The following is a 26,204-nucleotide window of genomic DNA, read 5'->3' on the forward strand; positions in this document are numbered from 1 at the left end:
CTGCCCAAGCACAACCTGTCATGTGCAAACTGGTTGTTTGAATGTGAGACAAGTGGGGAATAAGTGGAGAAGAGTTGGGTTTGTAGAACATGTAACCCAGTCTCAGTGCAGAGCCCTCCCTACCTGAAGCTCCAGTCTCATTCCATATAGCCATCTTCCCCCTTCAAACCAGGTTAAAACCAGGTTACCTCATTCCAGTGATAGTGTTGCCATAACGAAGCAGCAGGGGAAAATCAGCTGCCAGAGGTTTCTGTCTCGCCTTTGGGTTTTTTCCCTCAGCTCTCTCTGTGCTTCTGCTCAGTACTTCTGAGACATTTCCATGGAATCATCTTACTGACTCCATTAGCTCTCCTTTTGATTTAAAATACTTAACATCATGCTTTTTAGCAAAAGCTTGCCATGTGATTCCTTCCTATTATGTTCTCGGCCTTCACTCTGCACAATGCGTACACACACCCTGTTTGTTCCTGCCTCCATCTTGCCTTCCTAGTAACAGCACATAGCTCTTCTGCCTATGTAAATGAAGCTTCGCTTTCTTCCAAGTTGGACCCTGACAACATTCTGCCACTGGCAACTTCACACTGAGCATGACACAGTGCCACACAGAACATTCCATGACATCACAGCATCTTAGCCAATGGCTTTTGGGGTTGCAGACAGTAGGCAGCAGACTTTGGCCTTCGATAAATAAGAAATGTCAGGAAATAGTTAAACATAGAAATATTTATTGATATTAAAAGCAAATTCTAGTAGTAGAATACGAAATTCAGAAGACATTTTAATCAAGATATCAGTTAAGGCATACATTCCAGTCTCGTGTCTGTAATAAATATGCTATAAAATATTACAGAATATTCTTCTTTTAACTATTTAAAAGGAGTAGTACCCCATATATATTTGAACTGATGGCAATGGATATAGTAGTATAAGGTTAAAAAGAAAAGAAATATATAAACACTATTTAAAATATCAATTAAATTATAAAATGGCAAGATCGTTTCTATCTTCAAAGTCCCTTCCAGAGGGCTTGGATACAAAAGGCACTCTTGTTAATATACATTAGCTGATTTTCAATCTCTAGTTAATTCATTGCAGTTTGCTGCAGATCCCATGCAGCCTGTTGTACAGCAAAAACAGCTGATTCTCTCTGCCCAGTGGCTGCATTTGTTTCACACAAGTTGTAAGAACACATGGGCTGTATCTGACCAAGTCATCCCATCAGCCCAAGGACTTCTGCTTGCACAATGGAACTTCCCCTTCCTCTTCCTGAATGCTGCCGCACCCCCAACCACAAATCTGTTCTGGAGTTTTGGAGGAACCACCAGAACAGATCTGGGGTGCACAGGGGGAGGAGGAATTCCAGTGCACAAGCAAAAGTCCTTGCGCCAACAGAACAACTTTTGGATGCAGCCCTACTATACTTTTAGGGTTTTTGTCATGAGGATTCCAAAACTTTAAAAGCTGGAACCGTTAAAAGGCATTCTCAAATATGATTTTGAGACGGTAAAGATGCGTTTGTTGCATGATTGCTACAGGAAATAAGAACATCATTTCGCAATCTTTAGAAACCTTATTATTTCATTCCTAGATAAGACAGATGGAGAGACAGATCCTTTTTTTAAGTTTGCAATTTGTATTGACTTAAACACTTGGCCAAAGTTTGGGCGCAATCTGGTCCATGCCCTGGCCTAGGGCCTCTGTTGGGCCAGCTCAGCTCTCAACATGTTGGGAGGAAAACTTATCGGAAGAAGAGCAGGGAGGGAGGGAGTCCCACATATGCAATCTGCTCACATGGGAGAAGGGTTTGGTCCCCCGTGTATTGTCATTAACCTGTTATATTCTTAACTTTTACAGCAACTTTACATACACAAGTACTGCCTGTTTCTGTGCTCTGTCCCTTGTACGACTGAATAACATTCAGATCAGGTGGATTTGGTGAAATTGACTTCAATGGGTTTGTGTTATCTGAAATCCAACTACTACTACCACCAGCATTTTGTGAATTCTGCGGATAAGCTGTCCCCTTCTCCAAGACAAATAGATGGGACTCTCTCTGCTAAATCTATGGTTCCTCTTCTAAATCTATGGATGCTTTTCATGACCAAAACACATGCTACGGTTCCAGAATCTGTAATTTGAATGTAAAACCTACGTGGGCTACAAAATACATTTCTCTTTGTATTCCATATGAACAATGTTCACATGTGGAAGAAATTAAAGCAGCAATCCTATACTCACCCGAGAGTAAGTGGCATTAAACTTAATGAGACTTCTGAGTTAGCATGCATAGGAATGCACTGTTAAAAAAGGCATTTTTAGCAGACTAGGGAACTATTTAGTTACTATTCTGAAAGAATAAGGTGGACTGATACCAGTGTGCTAGGTCTTGTGCCTAAATCAGTGTTGGGCTTCAAGTCCCTTTTTTATTTTAACTACAGCAGTTAAGATTGAAGAGAATGAATATATCCTGCTTTCTCCCCCCCTCTATGCTAAAGTCTCATAATAAATTTAATATGCAGTCACAATCGACTGAAGCACTGGCACAAACAACCACTGCTTTTGTAAGTGTATTAATATTTGTATAACAAATCGTGTTTGCACTTGAATGCCTAGATCACATTTCGGAAGAACCTTAGATTAATCAGAAACCTCAATGAGGTTTAGTACAACTATTGCTAAATTGTGAGAATATGACTAGCAGCTGGAATTCCCATACAGCACCAGGGATGGCTGATCTGTTCTGCATTATGGAACAATCTTTGCCAATACAACATCCAGTCTGCATTCATGAAGGCTAGGGGTTCACTTAAAAAGCTTGGATTCAATAAAAGTTCCAGGCTGTTCCAAAGAGCTTCACATATTGAATGTGGCAGACAAACCTCAGCAATGGATTCATGGTATCAACTTCAGACCACAACACCCTAGTTCCCTCACGGCACCTGCAATGTTTACCGTCCAATGTGTAAAAATCTAGGAGTTCAAAAGTAGAACAATGATCAAACCTGCGATGTTGGATTTATCAGCATCATGCTCTAACCAACTGAGCTGAGTTTTCTGCCTCAGGTGCCAAAATAACTTGACTGGCTTTGGATTCTATGCACTTTGAACTGGAAGGCAGGGCACTGTTTGCTGTTCTGCCTCAAACAACAAAGTGCTCTGAGCTGGCCCTGCAACCCCTGCTAAGTGTTAAATCAACTTCCCAGGACTCTCCAAATTGCTTGCAACAGTTTGAAAATTGATTTGAGATGATGGGGGAAATCTGATGTGGAATTATGAGGGTTTCTGCAGATGAATCAGGAGATGCTGGTGTTTATTAATAATCACCATAATTTAAAAAACAATGTCGCATCAACCCGCTAAAAGGGATATGAAAGGCCATGCCAAAGTTAGGCAGAAGGTAAACTTCCCATTTAGTGCTGCTCAGGAGGAGGAGGAGCAAAAGTCCTACTTAATTGCATTGAGCAAGCTGGGAATGAATTAAAAGCAGCAAAGAAGAACAGATAAATAACTCCAAATTTTTTCAGCTGCATAATTCTGCACAGTTCAGACAACCTCTTTCGAAAGGCTGTGATAAATCAGTATATGGCTTTGGACTCCTATAATCTTTCTCTTTATATATATATATATGTACAATAAAATCTCTTCTATGGCTTTCCTTTGAAATTAAGAGGAAATTTCCTAATAACTTCAGAGGGGGGAAAGCTGGGAAGAAAATGCCCACAAACAGCAGAAAATTTCAAAGTAGAAGATGTAGAACAGCATATAAATCAATTGAAAGAGCCCATCTTTAAAAACCAAGACGCACTTGGATAAAAGCAAAATTAATTATTTTTCCCCAGTGACATGTAGTATTCAGTTAGCACTTTCCAAGCTTTTGGCGCCATGAATCCTTCAGGGGGGTTTTCGCCTTCACGAGCCAGCTTCCTCATGCGTGTTCCAGAAATGAAGTCAAATTCATTGTGCCTAGTAAGCAAAAAAAGTTATCCATGAAAACATTACAAATACAGTTCTACCTTGGTTTTCGAACAGCTTAGTTCTCGAACATTTTGGCTCCCGAACACCACAACCCCGGGAATGAGTGTTCCGGTTTGCGAACTATTTTTGGAAGCCCAACATCCGACAGGGCTTCCGCGGCTTCCGATTGGCTGCAGGAGCTTCCTGCAGCCAATCAGAAGCCATGCTTTGGTTTCTGAATGCTTTGGAAGTCGAAGAGACTTCCGGAAAGGATTCTGTTTGACTTCCAAGGTATGACTGTAGAAAGAATGAAATACCAGCAGCAACACACAGAAGTTGCAACTTTTCTGTTCATCTTAATGAGCATACAAATGAGATGAATATGGTTGCAATGGCCTCTCCAACAATCCTAGAACTGAAACCCAGATTTCAAGATTGCGCTTCACAATATCACGCAGGAACAAATCAAGCCCATGAACCAGAACGTAATGTTTGCCGTGCTATTTCTCTATGGGCACTTATCAACTGGGCAGGTATTTTTGTAAATTCTGATTTTGTGATTTTCAAAAATGAATCTTGGACAGGGCGAGCTGCCACACAGCTACAGGCAGTTATATTTCAACATCCTGGCTAATCCAAAACCCAGAAACAGATTTTTCAAACATTTTCGCATGCTGCAAAATGAGCCTCCCCACAGTTTTGAGCAATTTGAATTAACAACATATACTTTTTTCATCTGTGAGGCTTCAGTTGCCTTTCAACATACCTCATGCCATTTCATTTGAAGTCTCATCATAGTTCATGTGGAGGAGAATGTGGGAAAGAACCGTTTCTGATGCACATGAGCACATAGGCCTAGGTAAGCTATTACAAAACCACTAAGCCTCTGCTACAGGTGGTCATTTACCGTGTCACTTACCTGTCCGGATCATAGAAGACCATCGCCTTTTGTACTATGCTGTATGCTGCTACTCGGAAGGGAATGATTTCCACAGAGTTCAGTCCTGGAGCCATGCTGAGCACCTTCCCACCTTGTGTGGGTTCGTACAGATCTTTCTTGGTCTCTGGGTGAGGCATACCGGCCGGATCACGGCCCACAATGTAGAAATTGGCTCCAGCAATCATCCGAGCCCGACAGTGCCACTGGACCTGAGGAAGCGCCACAGGATTAGAGTTTGACGGATGTATGGATTGAGTTTGGCTGAAAAAACTTTGAGGGATCACAGAATGGTAGACTTGGAAGTCCACAACTCCCTGCAATGCAGGAATCTCAGCTAAAGCATCCATGACAGATGGCCATCCAACCTCTGCTTAAAAACTTCCAAGGAGGGTTGGATGAAAACCCATAACAAATTCATGCTCCTCCCTCAACTTTCAGCAGCCATTCCATCACACTATAGGAGAGGAGAAAAGACAGGCTACAGGACTTCTCTCTCGGCTTTGCTGGAAGTTCAGCAATTTTACTCCCCTCTCCATTTCCCCCCTGCTCCATATGCTCACCACAAAATCCCTGTAACTAAGAATTAGTGCCTGAACTTGATTTTGCCTGCTCCCTCCCAAGCCCTCTTTTGTGTTGCATCTATACTGAGCCTGGGGACGCGGGTGGTGCTGTGGGTTAAACCACAGAGCCTAGGACTTGCTGATTAGAAGGTGGCGGTTTGAATCCCCGCCACAGAGTGAGCTCCCATTGCTTAGTCCCTGCTCCTGCCAACCTAGCAGTTCGAAAGCACGTCAAAGTGCAAGTAGATAAATAGGTACCGCTCTGGCAGGAAGGTAAACGGCGTTTCCGTGTGCTGCTCAGGTTCGCCAGAAGCGGCTTAGTCATGCTGGCCACATGACCCGGAAGCTGTACACCGGCTCCCTCAGCCAATAAAGCGAGATGAGCGCCACAACCCCAGAGTCATCCACGACTGGACCTAATGGTCAGGGGTCCCTTTACCTTTACCTTTATAGTGAGCTTGAGGGCTGTGACTGTCTTCTCACTGATATTTGTAAGCCCTTTTGAGCTTACAATGGTTTTGCACCAGTTTGCAATGTTTATCTCCAAACAATCCTGGAAATAATAGTTTAGGCAAAAATCCTATACACATTTACTTGAGAATAAGCCCCACTGAACTAAGTATGTACAGGATTGTTCTGTTAGGGCATTGGATTGTTCTGTTAGGGCATTGGTCATGTTCTGTTGGAGATTTGTAGTCCCCATCACTGCAGCTACAATTCCCAGGGAATTCCCAAGACTTAAGAGAAATCATTTAAAAGGAAAAGAATCCCACTGTAGGGAGAAGCAAAGGAGGACAGCAAAACGATGCATACCTCTGTTGGTCCAGCATACAGCATTGGAGAAGGGAAAATGGCCACAATGGTGGACTTTGGATCCAGCACGTGCTCCTCCAGCACTGCAGCATGCTGCTTCATGCGCCACTCGAGGGGCACATCATCATCCTTGGTCCATCCCCCGAGAGGGTGCAAGAGCAGCACAGGATGCTTATAGCCCCTCTCAAGGAGGCGCCGTTTGGTATCCTGCATCAGCAGGGCATGTCCGTTGTGCACAGGGTTGCGCAGCTGGAAAGCAAACACCGCATCTGAAACATAAGAAGGGGGAAATGCAGATGTGAAAGGATCCAGGACATGCAAAACTGCACCATGATGTTAAGCAGTGAAAAGTAGATGATATGGACCTACATTAAACGCAGCAGCTTTAATATTTACAGGCTTAATAATAATATAAAACATACACACAGAGATCCCTAAACCAGGGTCGTTATAAAGTAGGGATGGGGAATCTTCCACATTGGATGTTGCTGGACTGTAATTCCCATCATCCCTGACCGCTGGTTGGGGCCAATGGAAGCTGGAGTCTAGTGACTTCTGTAGGGCCACTGGTTCCCCATCCCTGTTAATAAAGCCAACATCAGCATTGGAATTCTAGCATGAATATCATTCACTCCTGGGAGGCCTTTGACTTTCAAAGAACATAACTTTTCGTTCTCTCCCCACCTTCCATGAACAAGAGAATCGCATTGTTTTCATTTCTAAACATTTTATGGTCCGCCTCATTTTCAACATCTCTTGACTTCCACAACAACAAAAATCCTAATAAAAGAACAATAAAGCCGTCACAGAGACACTTGCAAATCTGCACATCAGAAACAATCATCCTAATAAGAAAATTAAGCATCCTAAATCAAAACCTCTCTCCAACATTGCTCTCCAACAGAGCTGCTCAACGCCAGCTATGCGCTCAGGAAAACTCCTGTTTTACTGCCTTTTTGAGGCTTCGAAAATGCTGCTGTCCCATCATTTGGAAGGGCAGGACAGCCACCTCTGTGTTAGTCTCAGTGGACTATAGAGCAGGGTCAAACTATCTGCTTCTGCAGAACACCTGGAGGGTGGGAATAGATGAAGGCAGGAATTGGTGCAAATCTTTTTAACAATTTACCTTAGTGGGGGACGCCACTTGGGCTCAACATCAGGCAACATAATGCCTTGGATCAGTGTGGTTTATATATGTTCCTTAACACTTGCAGGGCATCTAGTTCCAGAGTGTTGGAACCCTCTGCTCCCTGCTCCCTGCCACATGGTATAAGCAATGTTGCAAATGCAAACACTTACCAGCATTCATTTCTGCGAATTTCTGTCTCAGCTCCAAGGGAGTCAAGCGGTATTGGTCCAGCCCATCATTCCACTTAATTCTCTCTAATACAAGGAGGTCTCCACCAGCCAACCAGTCTCCACTTTCCATCACCATCTATCAAAGGACATCACAGTTAATTAAGGCAAAATGATACTTATAATGTAACTGTGGGGTTACAGCTGCTATCCATGGTAAAATGAAGGAGGGACCTTATCAAAGAGGTTTTGTGGTGCTGACTGCTTAAAAAGCAGAAATTGTAGCAGGAGTGGCAGGCAAACTGTGACTTCCAGGCAGTTCAAGAAAGTTCAAGATAATTTGAAGCAGAGAATGACAACTTTCGCTTCTCCTCTCCCAGCTACATGTTTAGAAAAACATTGCTTGAAAATTCTGATATCATGGCCATATTGCCATATACTTAGATCTCAGAACTTTGCCTATTTACAGTATAAATTGTCTACTGTTGCTAGCTTCCGATTCATAAACTTGATTTTGCAATGAGTTCAGAAAGACTTTCCAGGAACTAGGTTGGAAGGAGTGACATGTGGAGCCCTGAGCATGCCAGGGAGGGCAGATTCTGTTCTCACTGGTGCATTCTAATCTGTCCCCGCCCCCCATGCGCTGCCATCCTTTCAATTTTTCAATTTTCAGGCAGTGCTTAGGTGAGAGTTGCAAAGGCTCAGGCTTAGCTGGAAGGCACAAGCCTTCAGCAACCCCAGCAGCCATTCAAAAGGCCAGGGGGTGGGAGGTGGACTGGTGCAAAATAGCCATTGAGACTTCTGCATACTTCCTTCCTACGAAACCTGCTATCTTTAGCTCCTAATACAAAGATGCATTTATTTCAAACCTTGCCAACCTTCATTTAAAAGAAAAGAAAGGAAAAGGAAAGGAAAGGAAAACTCAAGGCATTTAAAAACCCAGTATTAATAGCCACAGTAAACAACAACAACCATGTGTTGTATTCAACGTAGAGTTAAGCATATTGTTCTGTCAGCACAGGCATTTCTCACTGTGCAACGGAATGATCTCACCCTCTCCTAAACCCCCTAAATCTGTTCTGGGGGTTCCACTAATTCTCCAGAGCACAACTGGAAATGATATAAGTGGCACGTGGGGGGACAACCCATCACACTAGTGCAAATCCTTGCACTAGCATGCGACTGTATCACCTTTCTCACCTGCCCCAAAATAGAAATGTTGTGAGAAATTTAAAAACATAGCAGGTGGCTACTGAAATCCCAAAGTTTTTCCTGATAAGTGAGTGAGCTTTTACATTGCCGTTGGGGGAGGGTATGCAACCGCACCTCTTGAAAGAGTCCTGGGGCCACTCCCGAGGGGGGCCTAATTCTTGCTGCAGGAGAATTTATATTTTCTATTGAAGTGATGCAGAGCTATCAACCTAAATAGGTAGACAGGTTGCTCATATTCATCGCCACAGAAATAGAGGAACTTATTCTGTGATCACTTGCCTTTACATGCGGGTGCTTTGCACATGTGGTTCCCCAAACACGTGCGCAACGTTCTTCTTTCCTGTGCTCAAAAAATTCTGGATTTTGCAGTATGGCCACCCTCCGCCCATTGTACTCCAGTGTAAACGCATTGCATCCTTCCAGGCGTTTCTTGTCTTCCGCAGTTATTGGTAGTACAATTGGAATGGTCAGGTTAATAACGCCATCTGTTGAAAGAAATTTTATTTCAATTAACTTTTTATATATATATAAAAACAGTACATCAGGGATGGCTCCACAGATGTTGCTGGGCTCCAGCTCCAGCCAGCATGGCCAATAGCCACTGATGATCAGAGCTGTGGCTCAACAAGATGGGGCAGGCCACACAGATATGTGAAAAGGATGGTTAAGTTGCTTATCTGGAAGCACTGAAACGAGAAGGTCCTTTGGCGATTTACTTATTTATTTAATCAATCAATCAATCAATCAATCTATACATCATGCTTTAACGTTAAAACAAAACAGCCAGGGAAGCTTACAACATAAAACTTAAAAGAAAAGAAAAGAAAAGAAAAGGGTGGGACCCCCCAGGATAAAAACAGCAGCAATTAAAAACAGATCCAGCATAAATTGATATGTAAAAGAGGAAAACTTGTCCCCATCCAATTTCTCCATGCTGAGACACCTCCCAATCAGCTGCCCCACTTCACAGTCTAACAACCATATTTTGAACTAACTGTAGTTTCCAAACAGTCTTCAAAGACAGCTGCACCTTTAACATATTGCAGTAGTCTAATCTGTAGGTTAGCAGAGAATGGATCACTTTGCTAAGGTTGTCTCTGTCCAGGAGCTGTCACAGTTGACACACCCAATGGTGAATATATTTGTTTTATAAATGAACCTTTTGGTGTTTCTGCTCCAAGGGCAATACCCTTCAAAATGCAATAAAAAACCATTTGCAATAATTAAAGCATCGGAGCAATGAAAAACATTTTACATTAAATCTGTGATTAAAACCAGGTTAAATAACACCAAAGCACGGGGAGTCACAAGAGAGTACACTAGATGGCATAATCTCATACTTTAGACTTAACTTGAACTGACTTGAAAGGTTGGACACCAAATGAGGTACTAAATAAAAAGTTTATTCGCCTTGTAAAAAACAAACACCCTTTCATACCACTACAGTTTGTTGGTACCACATCAACCTCAACAAAGATGTTAGAGGATGCAATATCTACCTCCTTATTGGACTTTCAAGTTGTTGCTTTTATTTAGAATGTTACAGATCCATACACACTGGTTCCTCGCATGTTGCCACAAGGAATGAGCATTCAGGTGCAAGTAAGGATTTCTTCATCCACTTCAATAGGAGGAGTTCTGTGTCAACATCCCTTTATGCACACAGTACTGTGCCCTCTTATTGGAGCAAATGGGGAAAAACACACAGGAACACTTAGGAGTGGCTGTGCAACTCCTGGATCAAGGACAAAGTGAATCCCTTAGTTCAGAACCAGAGTTCAGAATGATATGATGTCTTGTAATGATTACTGGTTTGTTTGCTGATTGCTTCCAAGACTCATATAATCGTTAGCATTTTATATGAGTGATCTTCGGACCTTTGCTCTTCACCAGTAGCTACTCTCTTCTTTTTTTAAACTAAGGTTCGTTTTCTTTGATTTTGCAGCAAAATTTATCTATAAATTTGTAGGGTTGCCATATTTTAAAGAGCGAAAAAAGAGGAGACATTGGCCAACTTCTACTTTTAATTATGGATCTCTAGGATGACTCTACCCATGAAAAAGAGGAAGTGTCCTGGAAAAAGAGGACATATGATTGCTACACTGATCAAATGACATATATAGCCATAAACTCTGCACAAATTGCTCCTTCAAGTAGGTGACTCAGTGGAGTCACAGCACAGCTATAGCAAGACTGACATTTCAGTTCAGTTCGGTTCAGTGTGCTCTCAAATCAGCAGAGTGGCCTGCTCAATTTCTTCTGCCACAGCTGTATTTTGTCTGCAGAATTAAGATGCCAACCAACAAAGCTTTTTCAAAGTGTTTTTAGAAGGTCTGCCTCAGACTCAGTCCAGGCCTATATTTGGTCTGGTCAACTGAAAGGCCTGACTAGGAAAAAGAGGAGTTTAGTGAGCAAAACCAAAAGGGATTAATAAATTAGTAGGGAGTTCTCTGGATTACGGTAGTTCAATGACTGGATCTCCTCTGCCTGTCATACCCAGCTGAAGTTAGATATTTGTCTTTCATGCAATGGGGGAAGGAAAATGGTGAGTGTAGCACTCCTCCAAGATATGTATCCATACATATATACATACATGTGAACTATGCTTTCATTAATGAAAAATTGGGCCATTTTGTGCTGAGAGTGTGTGCTCCATGGATTTGAAGGGCAAGGTCAAACTCTTTGTAGGGTCATCAATTTGCAATAACCCTTCTGCAATCCTCACCCGTATATTTGCTACCAAAACCCATCATGCCAGCACCAAAAGGCTGGTAAGTGCAAACACTGGACTCAAAATGAAAAGCAGGACCCAACAATTTGTGGAAACAAAACACTTCTAATACATCCATTATAATATAACATCATTATAACATCAAAATATATAATATAATATCAAAACACCAGCTGTGTTTGAATAGACTGAAGAAGGAACACAGGGTGTGAGACAGGCCTAAGGCACAAAACAGGAGTACTTTGAGAGTATTTACAAGGATGCAAAGAAGCATTATCTTCTCAAAGATGAAGGTGCAGCAAAGGAGGTTCTGGCCCCAGAGAAAAAAGTCTTTTAATACAGTAATATGGAAACTCAGTGCATTCTTTCCTTACATGATTGTGTTCATATTGCCCTCAACACAGTAAAGTGCTTAATAAACAAATATACCTAGCATGTCTCATCCCTCACACCAATTTTTCCAAATGCACATTATATTTCCAAATGCACATTATTTTTCCAAATGCACATTTTCCAAATGCATATCCACCCCCCCCCAACCACACACACTAAAAAACCCTGTTACTCATTCCCTTGCTCATTCCAGTATGTACAATACTGGGTAATACCCAACATCAGACCTACTCAGAGTTATGTAAATTGATTTATTTCAATAGGTCTACTCAGACTGTGACTAATGTTGGCTATCACACGTTGACTTTATGCCACTTCTTAGCATCAAAATATCACTTTGCCTTTCTGATTTGTTGTGCATCCAGTGTTCCTATGCCAGGATATTTACAATCAGTTTTGTTTTGCTGTTGTTCAAACACAACATTTACTTTGTAAAAACTATACCCTCTAGTAAACTTACCCAATATTTTTTTTAGCTGGTGGTTGTTTTTAATGCTCGCAAACATATTAAAACTTTTTTGAAGGTTTCAGTTCATAAAAAATATAATCAATGACAAATTTGAAATGAAGTATCATGGCAGTTTTAACCATTGAATGCATGTGATTTCCATTACAATTTCAAAGTAAAATTTTAATGGATTTGGTGATTATTTGCACTACTCTAACTATCCTTGAGATTATCCAAGGATCATCTTGGTTATGGGTTGGATCCAAAGACGCACAAGCAAAAAGCAAGTACAGTCGTTAAGCACTGTTCTTTGAAGACTTTATTTAAATCTCTTTACATTTGGGCAAAGCAAGCCTTAATGGCTGGGTTACAAGCTGAAGGTCTAATGCAATAAAGTATCTTGGACTACACTGCAGCATCCAAATTAATTGTGCAACTACATTGGACACATGCCGTTCACCCCTGGAAAGTATGACATCATGGCTGGAGAGCAAACATGCCCCCATTGAAAAGTGCTTGCAATAGCCACTTAACAAACATTAGGAAAGCCAGGCTTGCTTGGCTCTTGGTGCTTGGGGATTTTAAATAGCTGTGTTTGCAAGTGGCTGCTATAAGTGCTTTTCTGCATTCCAGCTGCGAGGGCTTGCTTTGCACATATGTCAGGGATGTAAAGTAAAACTAGTTACTGTATGGAATCCAGAGCAATAATAGCAAATGGTATTGCGGAAACAGAAGAACTGTTCTTATGCAACACTCTTCCACAGCCCTTCCATGATCAAAAGAGGTTTTCTGCTCACGGAGGGGGAACCTTTGAATCCAAGCCACCGTGCAGATTCTGCTGACCTTAGTTTAAATTTTATACTTACCAAGTCTATAGGTCACCCATATTTAATCCATGCATAATCAGGAACTTTTAATATATTCATAGTGCAATTCAACCAGATGCATTTTTATTTAAGTCTTGTCAAAAGCTCTTTGGAAATATATAGATTTTAGAGATAAAACTGCGGGTTCCGCCAATGGCCTTATCATCAAATATTCAGCGTATGGGACTGAAGAGCTGCATGTGGGTCAGTGGTTGACAAGTTGCACATGGCTAATATTCAGTGAGGAATCGCCTTAAACAAAAGAACTGAGTGCAAGCCTGATCTATGGAAATTAATAAGAGCTTTGCCAATCAGGGATCAAAGCCAATTAAGACATATCCTTTCCCAGCCAATAAAAATGCTTGAGGAACCTGGTACTGGTAACTGGTTGGATCACGAATATACTCGTAACAGATTGCAGCCCTCTACATCAAAATTTCATTTCTATAACATACGTTTTCTAACTTTTTAAATGAAAATCTCATAACTGTAATTATTTTCATACCATAGTGGGGGAAGAAAACAACTGAATACGTACCAAGCTCGGATATATCAACTCTACCCCTTCCTGGCAAAATATAAGCACAATTATCAACCATATTTTAACTGGCCCACCCCCTCACCCCCAGGCAAATAACTTCAATTTGATGTTCTAACCCTCAACATCCTCTTGCTTCATTCAGACCAATGCAGGAAGAGAGGAAAAGGTTCTCAAGGGTGCAGCTAACACAGGTGCAGTTGTGCATCCTGTTCTGTATTATGATGCAAGGCTGGAACCCATTGACTGAATCTGTCCTTTTATGCAGGTGAGAATGTAGGTTTTTATTTGGGGCCGCTAGTTGCACATGATAAGGGCTCTGAGGTTTTCCTATTTTATGTTAATAACAGCAACTCCATATAGTAGGCAAGATTAAAAGATCACATGTGTTATCTCACAAAGGTTCTTTGCAAATAAATATTATGGCAAGCAGTGGAATAGGACTTAAGTGAAGAGGGCTCCATTCCACTTTCCTAAGATTTCCAGGTTGTGTATTCTTTCAAAAAAACAAAATCCTATTTGCAGGGGGCAATGGTGGGACATAAGAAATGTGTGCATACCCCATGGGATGTGTGCATACCCCAAGCATCCTTTAAATGTGTGCATACCCCAAGCATCCCTTAAACTACTTTCAGCTCTATGTTTCAGGGGAATTTAGTTACAACTAACTTTTGTTGCATTATGCCCAGTAAGTGATCCAAGATAACTAAGTGAGATTCATGCATGTGGGGGTTTGAACCCAAGGCTTCCTAGACCAAGGCTTCCATTACACCACAAATAGCATTTTAAAGCCCAGCAACTTGGGAAATAAAGAGGAAAGCCTGAAATGCTCCCCCAAAACAAAGGCTTAGGCTTTGTGCATTTTCTGTGGCCCTTGGGAGTGAGGCTAGGTCTAGTTCAACTGGACATGCCCAGAATCTGGCATGGATGCACCTGTGATCAGCAGGTTTTTTCACATCTCCCAATACAGCAGTAATGTGAACTGTTTCATTCAAAAGCTATGCTCCAGTCACCTCAACAGGTAAGTGTTCTGAACTGATTTCTTCTGCTGAATTTCCCGCAATGTGCATATAGGCAGGCAAAAGCTCTAAAGACAAAGTGTAGGAGCCGGCAAATCATACCATCAAGCAAGGTGCCAAAATGGATAACTTGCAAGTATTCTTTCTCCCGCATAAACCCTTTCAATGGGCTGGCCCAACCTTCACTTAGGACTTGAACCCACTGTAGATCCAACTGAAAAAAAGAGAACACCATATGGCAGATTTACAACACAACTAAAGACTGCCTGTTTTCACACTTTTAAGTATTGCAAATTACTTTCTAATTAAATACAATGGAGCGTCCCCAATTCTTGTTTGGCCCCCTCAATTATGCAATTAATAATAATACACACACAGCCCTCAAAAAAAAAAAAAGCTAGCATTTCTACAGAAGCAGCCGGATATTAATTTCTAATCATGCAGTTGTAGAAGCGTAAATGGCTGCACCTGCAAATATTAGCCAGTAGATGGCCACAGGTGTCGTGGGAATCATTTTGAGTCCAATTGCATTGGGATCAAAAGCATCAAAGATAAAAGAAGCCTGGGATAAACTCAGTGTTTGTTTGGGTTTTTTTAAAAAAAGAAAACAGCAAGGGCATTGCATTTAAAGAGATCTATTCTTAGCTAGTACAAGGAATTTCAAACATCTTGCCCTCAGAGAATCCTTTCTAAACTGATTTGTCTGTAAGTCGGCCACAGGACACCTGTGTGTAGCTGAGTACCTTAAGGAATGTTTTAGACCCTGGAATTAACACAGGGTGCAGACTGGGGCCACTGGGCCTTGGTGTAGTCCTGGCTGAAGTGAATGACTAACCTAGAACATTGGTCTTCAGATGGTGAAGTTCCCTCACACTTACATGGTTGTGGCCTGATCTGAAGTGGGCTACAACAGCACTACCACCATACAGATGCACAGTAAAAATAATAATAACAATTAGGAAATGGATCCCCAAACTCACAGGTAAGTTAAAGGTTGGTGGCCTAAGCATACATCAAACACTCTCCTTTATCAACTTAGTGCATTCTAGAGGGAGACTGGCAGTGACAAACAAGCAGCCTTTTACTCCTCTTATTATTATGAAAGTCTGGATAATCTTTAGAGGGTTCCTTAGAATACGGTTTGAATATTATGGAACTGGGAAAACCTAAGGTACACGCAGGATTTTGGATTCTGGCTCCATGAGGCATAATGGCAACCCATCTTGTAAACTCTCTCATTAGCATGTCCATGACAGATAAGGGGGCCAGCAACTTCTGCCAGAGTTAGCTGAGCGGAAACGGGTCTTTCTGAGGAACCTTTTCATAGTGTAAATCAGGAAGGGAAATCCTTAATTCTCCAGATGTAACTCCCAACAAGCCCAGCCTGCATAGCCAATGGTCAGAGATTATGGGAGTTATAGTTCAACAAATAGTTCCTCACCCCTGGTGCACCCAATGATGACACAAGGCATAAGGTAACAAAGAAATGTTTTAAGTACTGATTATATATGACTGTATTTTACTGAACACACTGAGAAGGATACATATATTTAGCTAGACCCTGATTTCCCTAGTTACACAGTAGACAGAGTGATATGGATGATTACCTAGAACAGAACTATTTATCCAATTTACTCTCCCATCTCGCATTTGAATAAGTAGATCCTAGTCTACAAAGGCATATGACACAGTGAATGTGTCGGGCTTTAAGGTGCCCTGGGAATGTTTATTTACCACCTTTGCCAGCCGCCTCTCTACCAGGTAGGTGGACAAGGTGACGGGCAATGAAGTTACAGTAAGTTCATAATTAAAATCTACAAAGATCACTTCCAAAATGCATTACAAACAGGAAAGCAACTATTTTATAATAAGCATATATCCATTAAAATCCAGAAGTAGTTAAAAGAAGCCAGTAAAAATCTAGGATTGGAAAGCATTCAAAAGGCAATCCAAGAGATTTTGATACCCGATGCAGAACGTTCAGATGGTACCCCTCCAAGAGTAATAAAAATATACTAAACTATAAAATTGGCAAGCTGATGCAGTATGCTCGATCGGCTTGATGGCAGAGCTAGTTCTGGGTCTTTTTTTTGTTATCTTCTGATAGAACATATATAGAAATAAGGATTGGAGAGCCTTCTTGGGAATATACTGCCACAGGCTTTAGTCCCATCTGCACTACACATTTAAAGTAGCATCATTTCACTTTAAACAGCCAAGGCTTCTTCTCAAAAGAATCCTAGAAACTGTAATTCATTAAAGGGTGCTGAGAGTTGTTCAAAGACCCCCATCCCCTTTACAGAGCTACAATTCCCAGAGAGTTTTTAACAATCAAGCCCTCTTCCCAGAGATCTCTGGGAATTGTAGCTCTGTGAGGGGGAATAGAGGTCTGCAGTCCTAACAACTTTCAGTGCCCTCTAGCAAACTACAGTTCCCAGGATGCTTTGGGAGGAAGCCATGACTGTTTAAAGTGGTATGATGCTGCTTTAGATGTGAATGAAGACAGTGGTGAAGAGGCAACAACAAGAATTAGTGGCTCCATGCACTGATAGACCTCCCTGATACACAGTGCACCAAACAATGCATAATCTTTGGAACACAGGAAGGAATGTAAGGGTGAAGAAATCCACTACCATTGGATGGTTTTGCTACAGCAGATTAACACAATTTCACTCCTCCAGGTTACTACTCTCTTACCTTGGTAATCTTCACAGAAGGCAGTATATTGGCTTCAGCCCGAGCTTGTTCAACTTTATTTTCAGGGACAAACAGTTCAAGAACATCTTTGATCGCAGTTGGCGGAACAATGTTCTAGAGGATAAAAAGAAGATGTGTAGGCCCTTAGTGACAATATTCATTTTTTAAAATGGGTCTGGGAAAGGGGGGGGAGAGAGAGAGATTCATGCTTTTCTAGGTTTCGTTACTTAAACAGTGTACCTGGTCTTGCAAGAGGTCCACAATCTGCTGGATGCATTCAGTGACAGAATATATGTTGGTTTTCAGCACAATCTCAGGCGCTTCTGGTTTCTCATAATCTGAGTCAATTCCAGTGAATCCTAGAGGGTGGAATATTCATTTACATAAACATAAGCATGGCAGTCAAAGGGCAAGGAAATGTGTTCTCTTTCAGGACACCCATTCTTAGGAATGGCTTTTGCATCTTTTGCACGGAACTGCTGGAGACCTCTCATCAACTACTTAAGTGAAAACACAACAGAGAAATCGCTACATTCCAAGGCAGCAGAGTTCCCTATCTAGCTCATTGGGTTTCAAACAGGAGAATGTGTCACCAGAGTGCCCCTTCCTTCCTGCAACACAGCTGTGTTGGGTGCATAGCTGCAGTTAGCCATGGCACAGCCATGGGAGGCCCCTGGCATCTCTCAGCTGGGTATCTAGTAACACACAAATTCAGACTGGAGCAGAGTTCAGCCAAAGCAAGTCTGCTGCTCAAGGGAGACTTCTGGAAGAAGTGGTGTGGGGGGTGATGTGAACTGGGGATTTCATGTGGGGAATAGAATACATTATCAGTAGACGCAAAAACTGGCATACCTTTTATTTCTCCAGCTCGTGCTTTTTTATAAAGGCCTTTCACATCCCTGCTCTCACAGATATTCAGGGGAGCATCCACAAAGATTTCAAAGAAAGGAAGTCCAGCTGCCTCATGAATGTTTCTTGCATTCTGGCGGTCCTGTATAAAAGGAAAGCAGAGTAAATAATAGCATACCAATGCTAACATTTGTTTCCTTTTACGTTACAGTACAAACACTCACACTCACACAGAGAGAGACATGACAGGACATTGATACAAAGCGCTCTCTCTCTCTCTCTCTCTCTCTTATATATTTGTTCATTTGTTTCTAGGTATTTATCCTGCTTTTTCAGGGCATCTATCCACAAATAGCAGCAAAGCAGCACTATACGGCAGCATTAAGATAACATTTAAAATAAAAGAAGAGATATACCCACATTTAAAATACCAATATCAATCCAAACATGGGACGTATCCAGACCTACAGGGCACACAAACACAGGACACAGCCTCTCTCTCTCTCTCTCTCTGCCAGAAACATGTTTATATTTTATAAACAGAATTCTTTTGCATAATGCTGAATAAAAATATTGGACCAACCTCCATTCCAACACTCCTTGACAATGCTTTACATGGAAACAATATATTTAAAGGACTGTATTTTTAGCCCCCAAATGTTGAAAGAGGAAGAAACAAAGTGAGGTTTGGCCAAAGGGGTTGGCCTCTTTCCCTTGGCCTTCACCCCACCCCCAGCTGGCTGTCCATTGTCCTCCCAGGCCGGGGGCCGGACGATAGCCACCCTGACCCAGGTGGGAGGCACCAGACCAGGTAAGCCCGCTCAGTGTCGCAAACCCCGCCCACCTGTTGGGAAGGGAGGGCGGAAATTATGTATCTTCTTTCCACAAATAGTAGCAGTGGCATAGCGTGGGTTGTCAGCACCCAGGGCAAGGCAAGTAATTTGTGGCCCCTAACCCATGGATTTGCGCCCCCTAACCCTAACCCCCAGATGTTGCGCCCGGTGCGGCCGGCCCCCCCTGCACCCCCCCCCACTACGCCACTGAATACTAGTAAAAGTAGCTTTTACAGCATGGGAAATATGCTGTTTTTCTTGAAAGGTTTACCTTTGAGAATGGAGAAATGAAACTTGTTATACAAACAAGTCCGGCATCGGCAAACAGCCTGGCAACTTCAGCAATGCGGCGGATATTTTCTTCTCGGTCATCAGCAGAGAAGCCAAGGTTTTTGTTGAGTCCGTGACGAATGTTATCCCCATCAAGGGAGTAGCAAGGGATGCCATGAGACACAAGGTACTCTTCAAGTGCAAACCCAATGGTTGTCTTGCCAGCACCAGAAAGACCTGTATTAATAATAGGCAGTGCATAAAATCTGTGATTTTTCATGTAAACCAAAGGACCCATCACATTCACAAATGTGTTATAAAATAAGTTCTCAAAGATCATGCAACTAAACTCATTTAATAAAACATTTTTATTCCTTTATAGACAAGTTATCTAACTTATCAAACAACAGGTATGTGTGTTTGTCTTTGGTCATGTATGTGTCTCTTTATCCATTGACTGAGCTGCTGGGAAATGTTCACAAATATTCTAACTGCTCAGGGAAAAGGTGTCTACAGTGGAGTGTTGACTAACAGAACAGTTTGTGCAAGCTTCTTTCAGTCCATTTTGGCTACAGATATATAAAAAAGCTCTAGCTGGGGAAATGGGAGCCAGGGAGCTGCTGTGGCCACCCAGGACTGCTCTACATGAAGTATGGCTCTACATGAAGTCTCAATTTCTGAGCATCCAGTGACAGTAACAAACACGTTGCCTCACATATGCACCTATGCCACATGCACCAAACACACACAGATACAGGGCACACGTAGATCAGCTGACACACAGGAGTTGTCACCCCCTAACTATTTGTCAGATGAGCCACGCCACTGGCAAGGTTGGTGGGTGTCTGTGGCAGGAACAAATGAAATAAAAATAAAATGGTTGGGGAGACAAGCACAAACCATGGGCCGGCAATTCCCCACCACTGTATTAAAGCATTTGGAACTCACACCTCTTGGCCATGCTGAACTGAACATTAAACAACACCTCTTTCTCCTTATATGTGACTTATTATAATGGACCCATCAGTTACAATACAGTAACTTTGTTCACTGTGTGAATAGCTTTTCCCATGCGCCAACTTGCTGAGTTAATCATGAGTACAATACCTGTGAGCCACACTGTACAGCCTCGAAAGCCACCTCTTGAGCCCACGACTTGCCCTCTCTTACTCCTGCTAACGTGGTGAGCTTGGTAGACCACATTGGTGGACCTATGGAGATTCTAAGCACACAGAAACACACACAGATAACATGAAACGAAACCGTTTATGTCATGACTGACAGTAACAAAACAACCTGAGCGTATCATAAAGCAAAAATAAGAAGGAACACATGTTGCTGCGCAACCACAGGGCTATGAGGCTTTACAAAGGAGGAGGGGTTTGATCCTCAGGAATCTTCAGCCCTCTCAAGTGGGCTCTGGGAACAAAGCCCCCAACCCCCATGCTTGCAGAAGGTACTTCTGTTCATACAAGACAGGGCACTATACACTGAACCATTCTGTGCTATATTCCATACTGTTTTGGAGTACCCCTCAATCCTCAGAAGCAGATTTTGGGCTGGGGCGCAAGTGGCTGAGCAGGGCAGGGGGTTGGAATCAGTGAAAACCAGGTCCTTAGCCAATCACAAGCAGAAGTCCTTTCAGTTAGCTTAAAGGTCACCATTGGACAACCCTCCCTTATCTCAATAAGTCTTACAACAATCCTGGAAGTCAACACCCCCACATATTTTGATTCTCATACTGCAGAATCAGGGACTAAGACTGCAGATACATTTAAAGCACATTTCCACCCCAAAGATTTCTGGGAACTGTAGTTTACAAAGCTACACTTCCCGGCACCTTAAACTAAATTTCCCAAGATTTGATGTGGCAAGGTGTGTGGTTTAAATGTATGGTGTGTACACAGCCTAAGAGTCACAGACAGAAGCTTCCTTATCACAATGAAGAGAGACTTGAAAGGAGGACTTTGTATATCGCACTCTTTGAATCTTCACTATAGCATCTCCCAAAACTCTACAAAATTCCAACTAAAATCCATTTTTGTTTATCACCACAGAGTCCCAAGTAAGAAGCTTGTCTTTATAAACTCTAGAAACGTTCAATGTTTGTTTAGCTCTGTACCCTGCTGGAATTATTTAGCTTGCAGGAAATACCAGCATGGGCCCAAACTCCCTTTTGACCTGTTCTTTCTTCGCCTTTTAGCTGAATCATTCTTAAAGAGACAAAAGTCCCTAGCAGCTGTGTTTTGTGCAGAATAAATCCACACTCTTATTCATCCCTCCCAACAAATCTCCTGTTGTTTTCAATATGCATAAGTTTCATATTATTACAGTCAGGCAACCTTATGAACCTTTTTAAAAAATCAGATGGGTCGAAAGCAGTGTTCGAAACTCCCATTGTTTTAGGTGCATTTTGTGACAGGGAATTTCATTAGCGCAAGCAGTTTCTGAGCTCTGGGTGCAGTACTGTCCCCAAAATTTCAGATTAAAACTGCAGAGTGGAAGGAAAGGAGGAGCTTTTTCTGCCTCCTCATTTCCAGCTACTCTCTGAAGACTGGAGAAGAGACCCTCTTAAGAATATTAGGGGGGTGGGCAGGAGAAGGACTAGATCATGTGAAAAATGAACATAATATTTTAGTTCATTCATTTTCAGCTTGGTATTCTTATTTTAAAAATGTGCCTAGACATTCTGTTGTTGCACCCATAACCTAAGCTTAAGATGCCATTTAGCTCCTAGCTTTCATATCTCAGTTTCTAACACTGTTTGAAAGTGGGGTATACAAGGTCTGATTGTTCACCAGGACATACCGCCTTAATCCACAACCATTCAGAAACGTAAACAGCAACAACTAGAGTACAGTCAAAAATGTCGTCATCAAAACTCTCTGTATATAGATCAGACGTTTGAGAATGATTCCTAGAAGAAGATTGCAACTCTATAATATAAACATAATGTTGCTATGTTTTTGTGCAACAAGTTGTAAGCAGAATATATCTGCTCTGTTGGGAGAGAAATGCTTATAAAATTTTGACAAACGCGGAAAGCTGTTTTTACCAGTGCATATAACTGAAATCTATCTTTCTGATCTAAAAGAAATCACTGTTATTCATAGACCTTATCAATCTAATGCAAATATATTCTAGAGAAACATGTATATTTATAATGCCATTGAAGTCCCAAGTCTTTAAAGAGAGAGACAGTGTTGTTTTTTCACAACACATCTGCATCCCAGATGAAGAAACCAATCTAGAAAGCATGAAGAAGCAGGCAAACTGCAGACTATCAACTACTCACTCACTTCCTAGGATTCAAACTATAACACTGCTAATGTGCAAGGCAAGTGGGGTTGGGAACGCTGATACTTTTGAAAATCCTGTTTCAGCGACAAAAAACCCCTCCAAATTAACATGCAACATGCCCGTACCTACTACGGCATCCTAGGTAAAGGACCCCTGGATGGTTAAGTCTAGTCAAAGACAACTATGGGATTGTGGCGCTCATCTCGCTTTCAGGCCGAGGGAGCCAGCGTTTGTCCACAGACAGCTTTCTAGGTCAAGTGGCCAGCATGACTAAACCGCTTCTGGCGTAACGGAACACTGTGACAGAAACCAGAGTGCACAGAAACATTGTTTACCTTCCTGCTACAGCAGTACCTATTTATCTACTTGCATTGGTGTGCTTTTGAACTGCTGGGTCGGCAGGAGCTGGGACCGAGCAACGGGAGCTCACTCAGTTGCGAGGATTTGAACCGCTGACCTTCTGAAAGGCAAGCCCAAGAGGCTCACTGATTTAGACCACAGTGCAACCCGCGACCCACTGGCATCCTACCGCGATACAGATTCCAAAGTAATAATAACATACAGTTTCTGTTCTTTGTCACTTTCAGCATTCACACTCCCAACCTAGCCAGAGTTGGTGCTGGGCACAAGTCCCAGCAGGGACAGAATTAGAGCCTGAGAGCATCTGCAGAAGAACCAAGGTGGAGCAAAGGTAGCTGAAACCAGCAAGACTGTTATTAAGAGGCAAAGGGAACACCTGCTTCCCGTCAAAACTTGCTTGTGTTACTTACATAGCACCAGCAACAAGGGCAGAGTGCAGGTTCAGAGCCTCTCTAGACCTCCCCCCTTACTGTGCATTCATGATGATTTGTGCTGCTGATGACATTGAGGGGGTTAAATGTGTCCTTGCTGTCCTTGTGAGAGCCAGTGTGGTGTAGTGGTTAAGAGCAGTAGACTCGTAATCTGGGGAACCAGGTTCGCATCTCCGCTCCTCCACATGCAGCTGCTGGGTGACTTTGGGCCAGTCACACTTCTTTGAAGTCTCTCAGCCCCACTCACCTCACAGAGTGTTTGTTGTGTGGGAGGAAGGGAAAGGAGAATGTTAGCCGCTTTGGGACTCCTTAAAGGGAGTGAAAGGCGGGATATCAAATCCAAACTCTTCTTCTTCGTCGTCTTCTTCTTCTTCTTCTTCTTCTTCTTCTTCTTCTTCTTCTTCTTCTTCTTCTGTCGGTCCTGTTTGCAGCTGCAAGGGTTTGGGGCCGTCTTAGTGCTTTGTTTTCAATCAGCACGTGTCCCATAACTCAGAATAGGCCCCATAACTTCCTGATGGAATCCTTTGGTTTTTCTCCATAGCTGGGGTGTGTGGCACTAGTGGGGGGTTTTTGCCCAGGGTGAAGCTGCCCAAGGGGCACCATGAAGCTCCCAGCCTGTGCGTGTGTGTGCAAATGCACATGGGAGGTGACAAAACGGGTCTTTCACCTGGGTGAAACAAAGCCTAGTTTTGCCCCTGCTTGAAATACATTTGGAAAAACCACAGGTAATCAGCCTTTGGAAGGGGGCAAGGACAGCAGGCGTGATCACTCCCTGCAACACAGAGAGAGAGAGCATACATTTTGAAACATTTTTTAAAAGAACAGCAGAAAGGAAACTATTTACCTGCATCCCCAAGGAATGCGACGCAAACGACTTTATCCTAGATGGAGCTGAATAGAATTAAGAGTCAGCAACTGGAGACTCTTGGGCCAAATCTGCCCCGCTATGAGGCAAAACTTGCTCCCTCAAGTGCTGATGTAGGCCAGAAAATAATGTGAAATAAGGTGGGAACTGAACTTGCCAGCAGGCCCACTTAGGAAGCCAATGGAGCTGAGGAGATGGGCTATAACCCCTCATTCAGTTCTTAAAGTGTTCTTCCAAGAAAGCTAGCTGACAGCCAGGGATCTAGGTTGAAGTTAAACTTTAAAGAATAAAGTTTAAATCAGAGCAGCTCGTTACAGTAGCAAGTCACTAACAGTTGTACACCTTGTACCTTTTGAGGTTTTTCAGGGAAATGGTGGAAATACACATTCAGGGAATATTTTAGATAGCAGGGCATCCTCCCTCAGAATAGGCAGGCCCCTGAACAAGATGTTCCTTTAGGAACTCTACAGTTTGTGTACACGCTGTCCTCATTCACTCCTGCGTAGTGCATAATTGAGCAGGGTATTCCTGAGTCCAGCCTTAGTTCTCAGTGTCTCCAGTGCCAAAAAGGCTTCCTTGTAGCCTAAAAAGCAGCAGTCTGACATGGAGGTACAGAATCTCCTACATAAATATTCATTTATTCCATGGCCTCAGCTATAGTTACCTACCAGTGCCAGAGCAATTGCTCTTTCAGAATCTCATTTTTCATTCAGTGCTCTTTGAGCAAACTTGAGAGAAACCACTTTTGCCCACTGGTACAATCTTAGCACTTTGTTCCTGTTAATTTTGGCACTAGTACCCCAGTCTTTCGCCTCTACTGGGATATGTAACACAGAAGGTTTTTTTTCTCCCAAGGAGATCCACAAAGACAACCTAGTTACCTCAAACAAGCAGCTATTCAGCTTGGAGACAGACAGACCAAAATGCCAAGGTCTCTGAACTGACAAAAAATTTCCTCCTCAGCTGCTAACCCAACAATACTCTAGCTGTTAAGAAATCAAGCTTTCATGTATCATTCAACATGAAATGCAGCACATAAAGTTCATTTTAATATACCTAGATCTTTCCGTCTGTGGAACTGCAAGTGCTGTTACACTGAGGCATAATCAGAACCAATTAAGAATATACAGTCAAACGCCTTGCAAGTCAAACGTTTTGGCTCCCGAACCCCACAAACCTGGAAGTGAATGTTCCAGTTTGCCAATATTCTTTGGAACCTGAATGTCCGACGCAGGTTCCGTGGCTTCCAATTGGCAGCAGGAGCTTCCTGCAGCCAATCAGAAGCTGCGTCTTGGTTTCCGAACATTTTGGAAGTCGAACAGAGTTCCAGAACAGATTCCGTTCAACCTCCAAGGTGCGACTGTATTTATATAGGTGTTTATAAGTCACTGTGTTTCTGTTCACTAAATAAGTAATTATCCATACTTCAGGGACCCATCAGGAATAGGCCACACATTGAGGGGAAAGAAAGGAATCACAAAGTGAATATTTCATATTGGTTTTATTGATTTGGCCAAAACATTGCTAAAATATGACAAGGAGAAAGTGGCAGTTTCAAAATTTGTTACAAAGTGTGATAAACCTAATGGATAGTCTTCCCAAAACAGAGAAAAACAATGTGTTTCAATCACATAGTCAAAAGAAATCCACACTGTTTTGTCCTCCTGCAGCGATGAATCAGCAGTTTCATTAATAAATTCAAAACTCATTTTGCATAGTAACATATAATAAAATACAACCTTTCCCCCTTCTATTACTAATAAATTAAGGAAGCAATTTATAGTCATGGTAAATTATAGCAAAATGAAGGAAGCAATAATCTTTCAACT

The 26,204-nt window shown here is 42.2% G+C and overlaps 1 protein-coding gene across 2 annotated transcripts in view; it reads right to left on the bottom strand.

Annotated features, from left to right (window-relative positions):
• Window positions 1-705: 705 nt before the first annotated feature.
• The window catches only part of PAPSS2 (3'-phosphoadenosine 5'-phosphosulfate synthase 2), a 44,366-nt gene continuing 18,867 nt past the window's right edge, over window positions 706-26,204 (bottom strand). Inside the window, exons 2-13 of one of the 2 annotated variants that reach the window (XM_081912975.1) lie at window positions 20,527-20,641; window positions 19,421-19,656; window positions 18,320-18,458; window positions 17,708-17,826; window positions 17,468-17,581; window positions 14,873-14,984; window positions 13,752-13,781; window positions 9,055-9,260; window positions 7,567-7,702; window positions 6,268-6,536; window positions 4,874-5,103; window positions 706-3,963 (exon numbers count right to left, since the gene is read on the bottom strand). In XM_081912975.1, the coding sequence (XP_081769101.1) occupies window positions 3,822-3,963; window positions 4,874-5,103; window positions 6,268-6,536; window positions 7,567-7,702; window positions 9,055-9,260; window positions 13,752-13,781; window positions 14,873-14,984; window positions 17,468-17,581; window positions 17,708-17,826; window positions 18,320-18,458; window positions 19,421-19,656; window positions 20,527-20,641 (1,848 nt within the window). In that variant the 3' untranslated portion in view covers window positions 706-3,821. The remainder of the gene's footprint in view (window positions 3,964-4,873; window positions 5,104-6,267; window positions 6,537-7,566; window positions 7,703-9,054; window positions 9,261-13,751; window positions 13,782-14,872; window positions 14,985-17,467; window positions 17,582-17,707; window positions 17,827-18,319; window positions 18,459-19,420; window positions 19,657-20,526; window positions 20,642-26,204) is intronic. The other variant, XM_081912976.1, reaches the window with a different exon arrangement.

Source organism: Podarcis melisellensis (genome assembly GCF_964234715.1).
Source record: "Podarcis melisellensis genome assembly, chromosome: 5".
NCBI classification, from domain to species: domain Eukaryota; kingdom Metazoa; phylum Chordata; class Lepidosauria; order Squamata; family Lacertidae; genus Podarcis; species Podarcis melisellensis.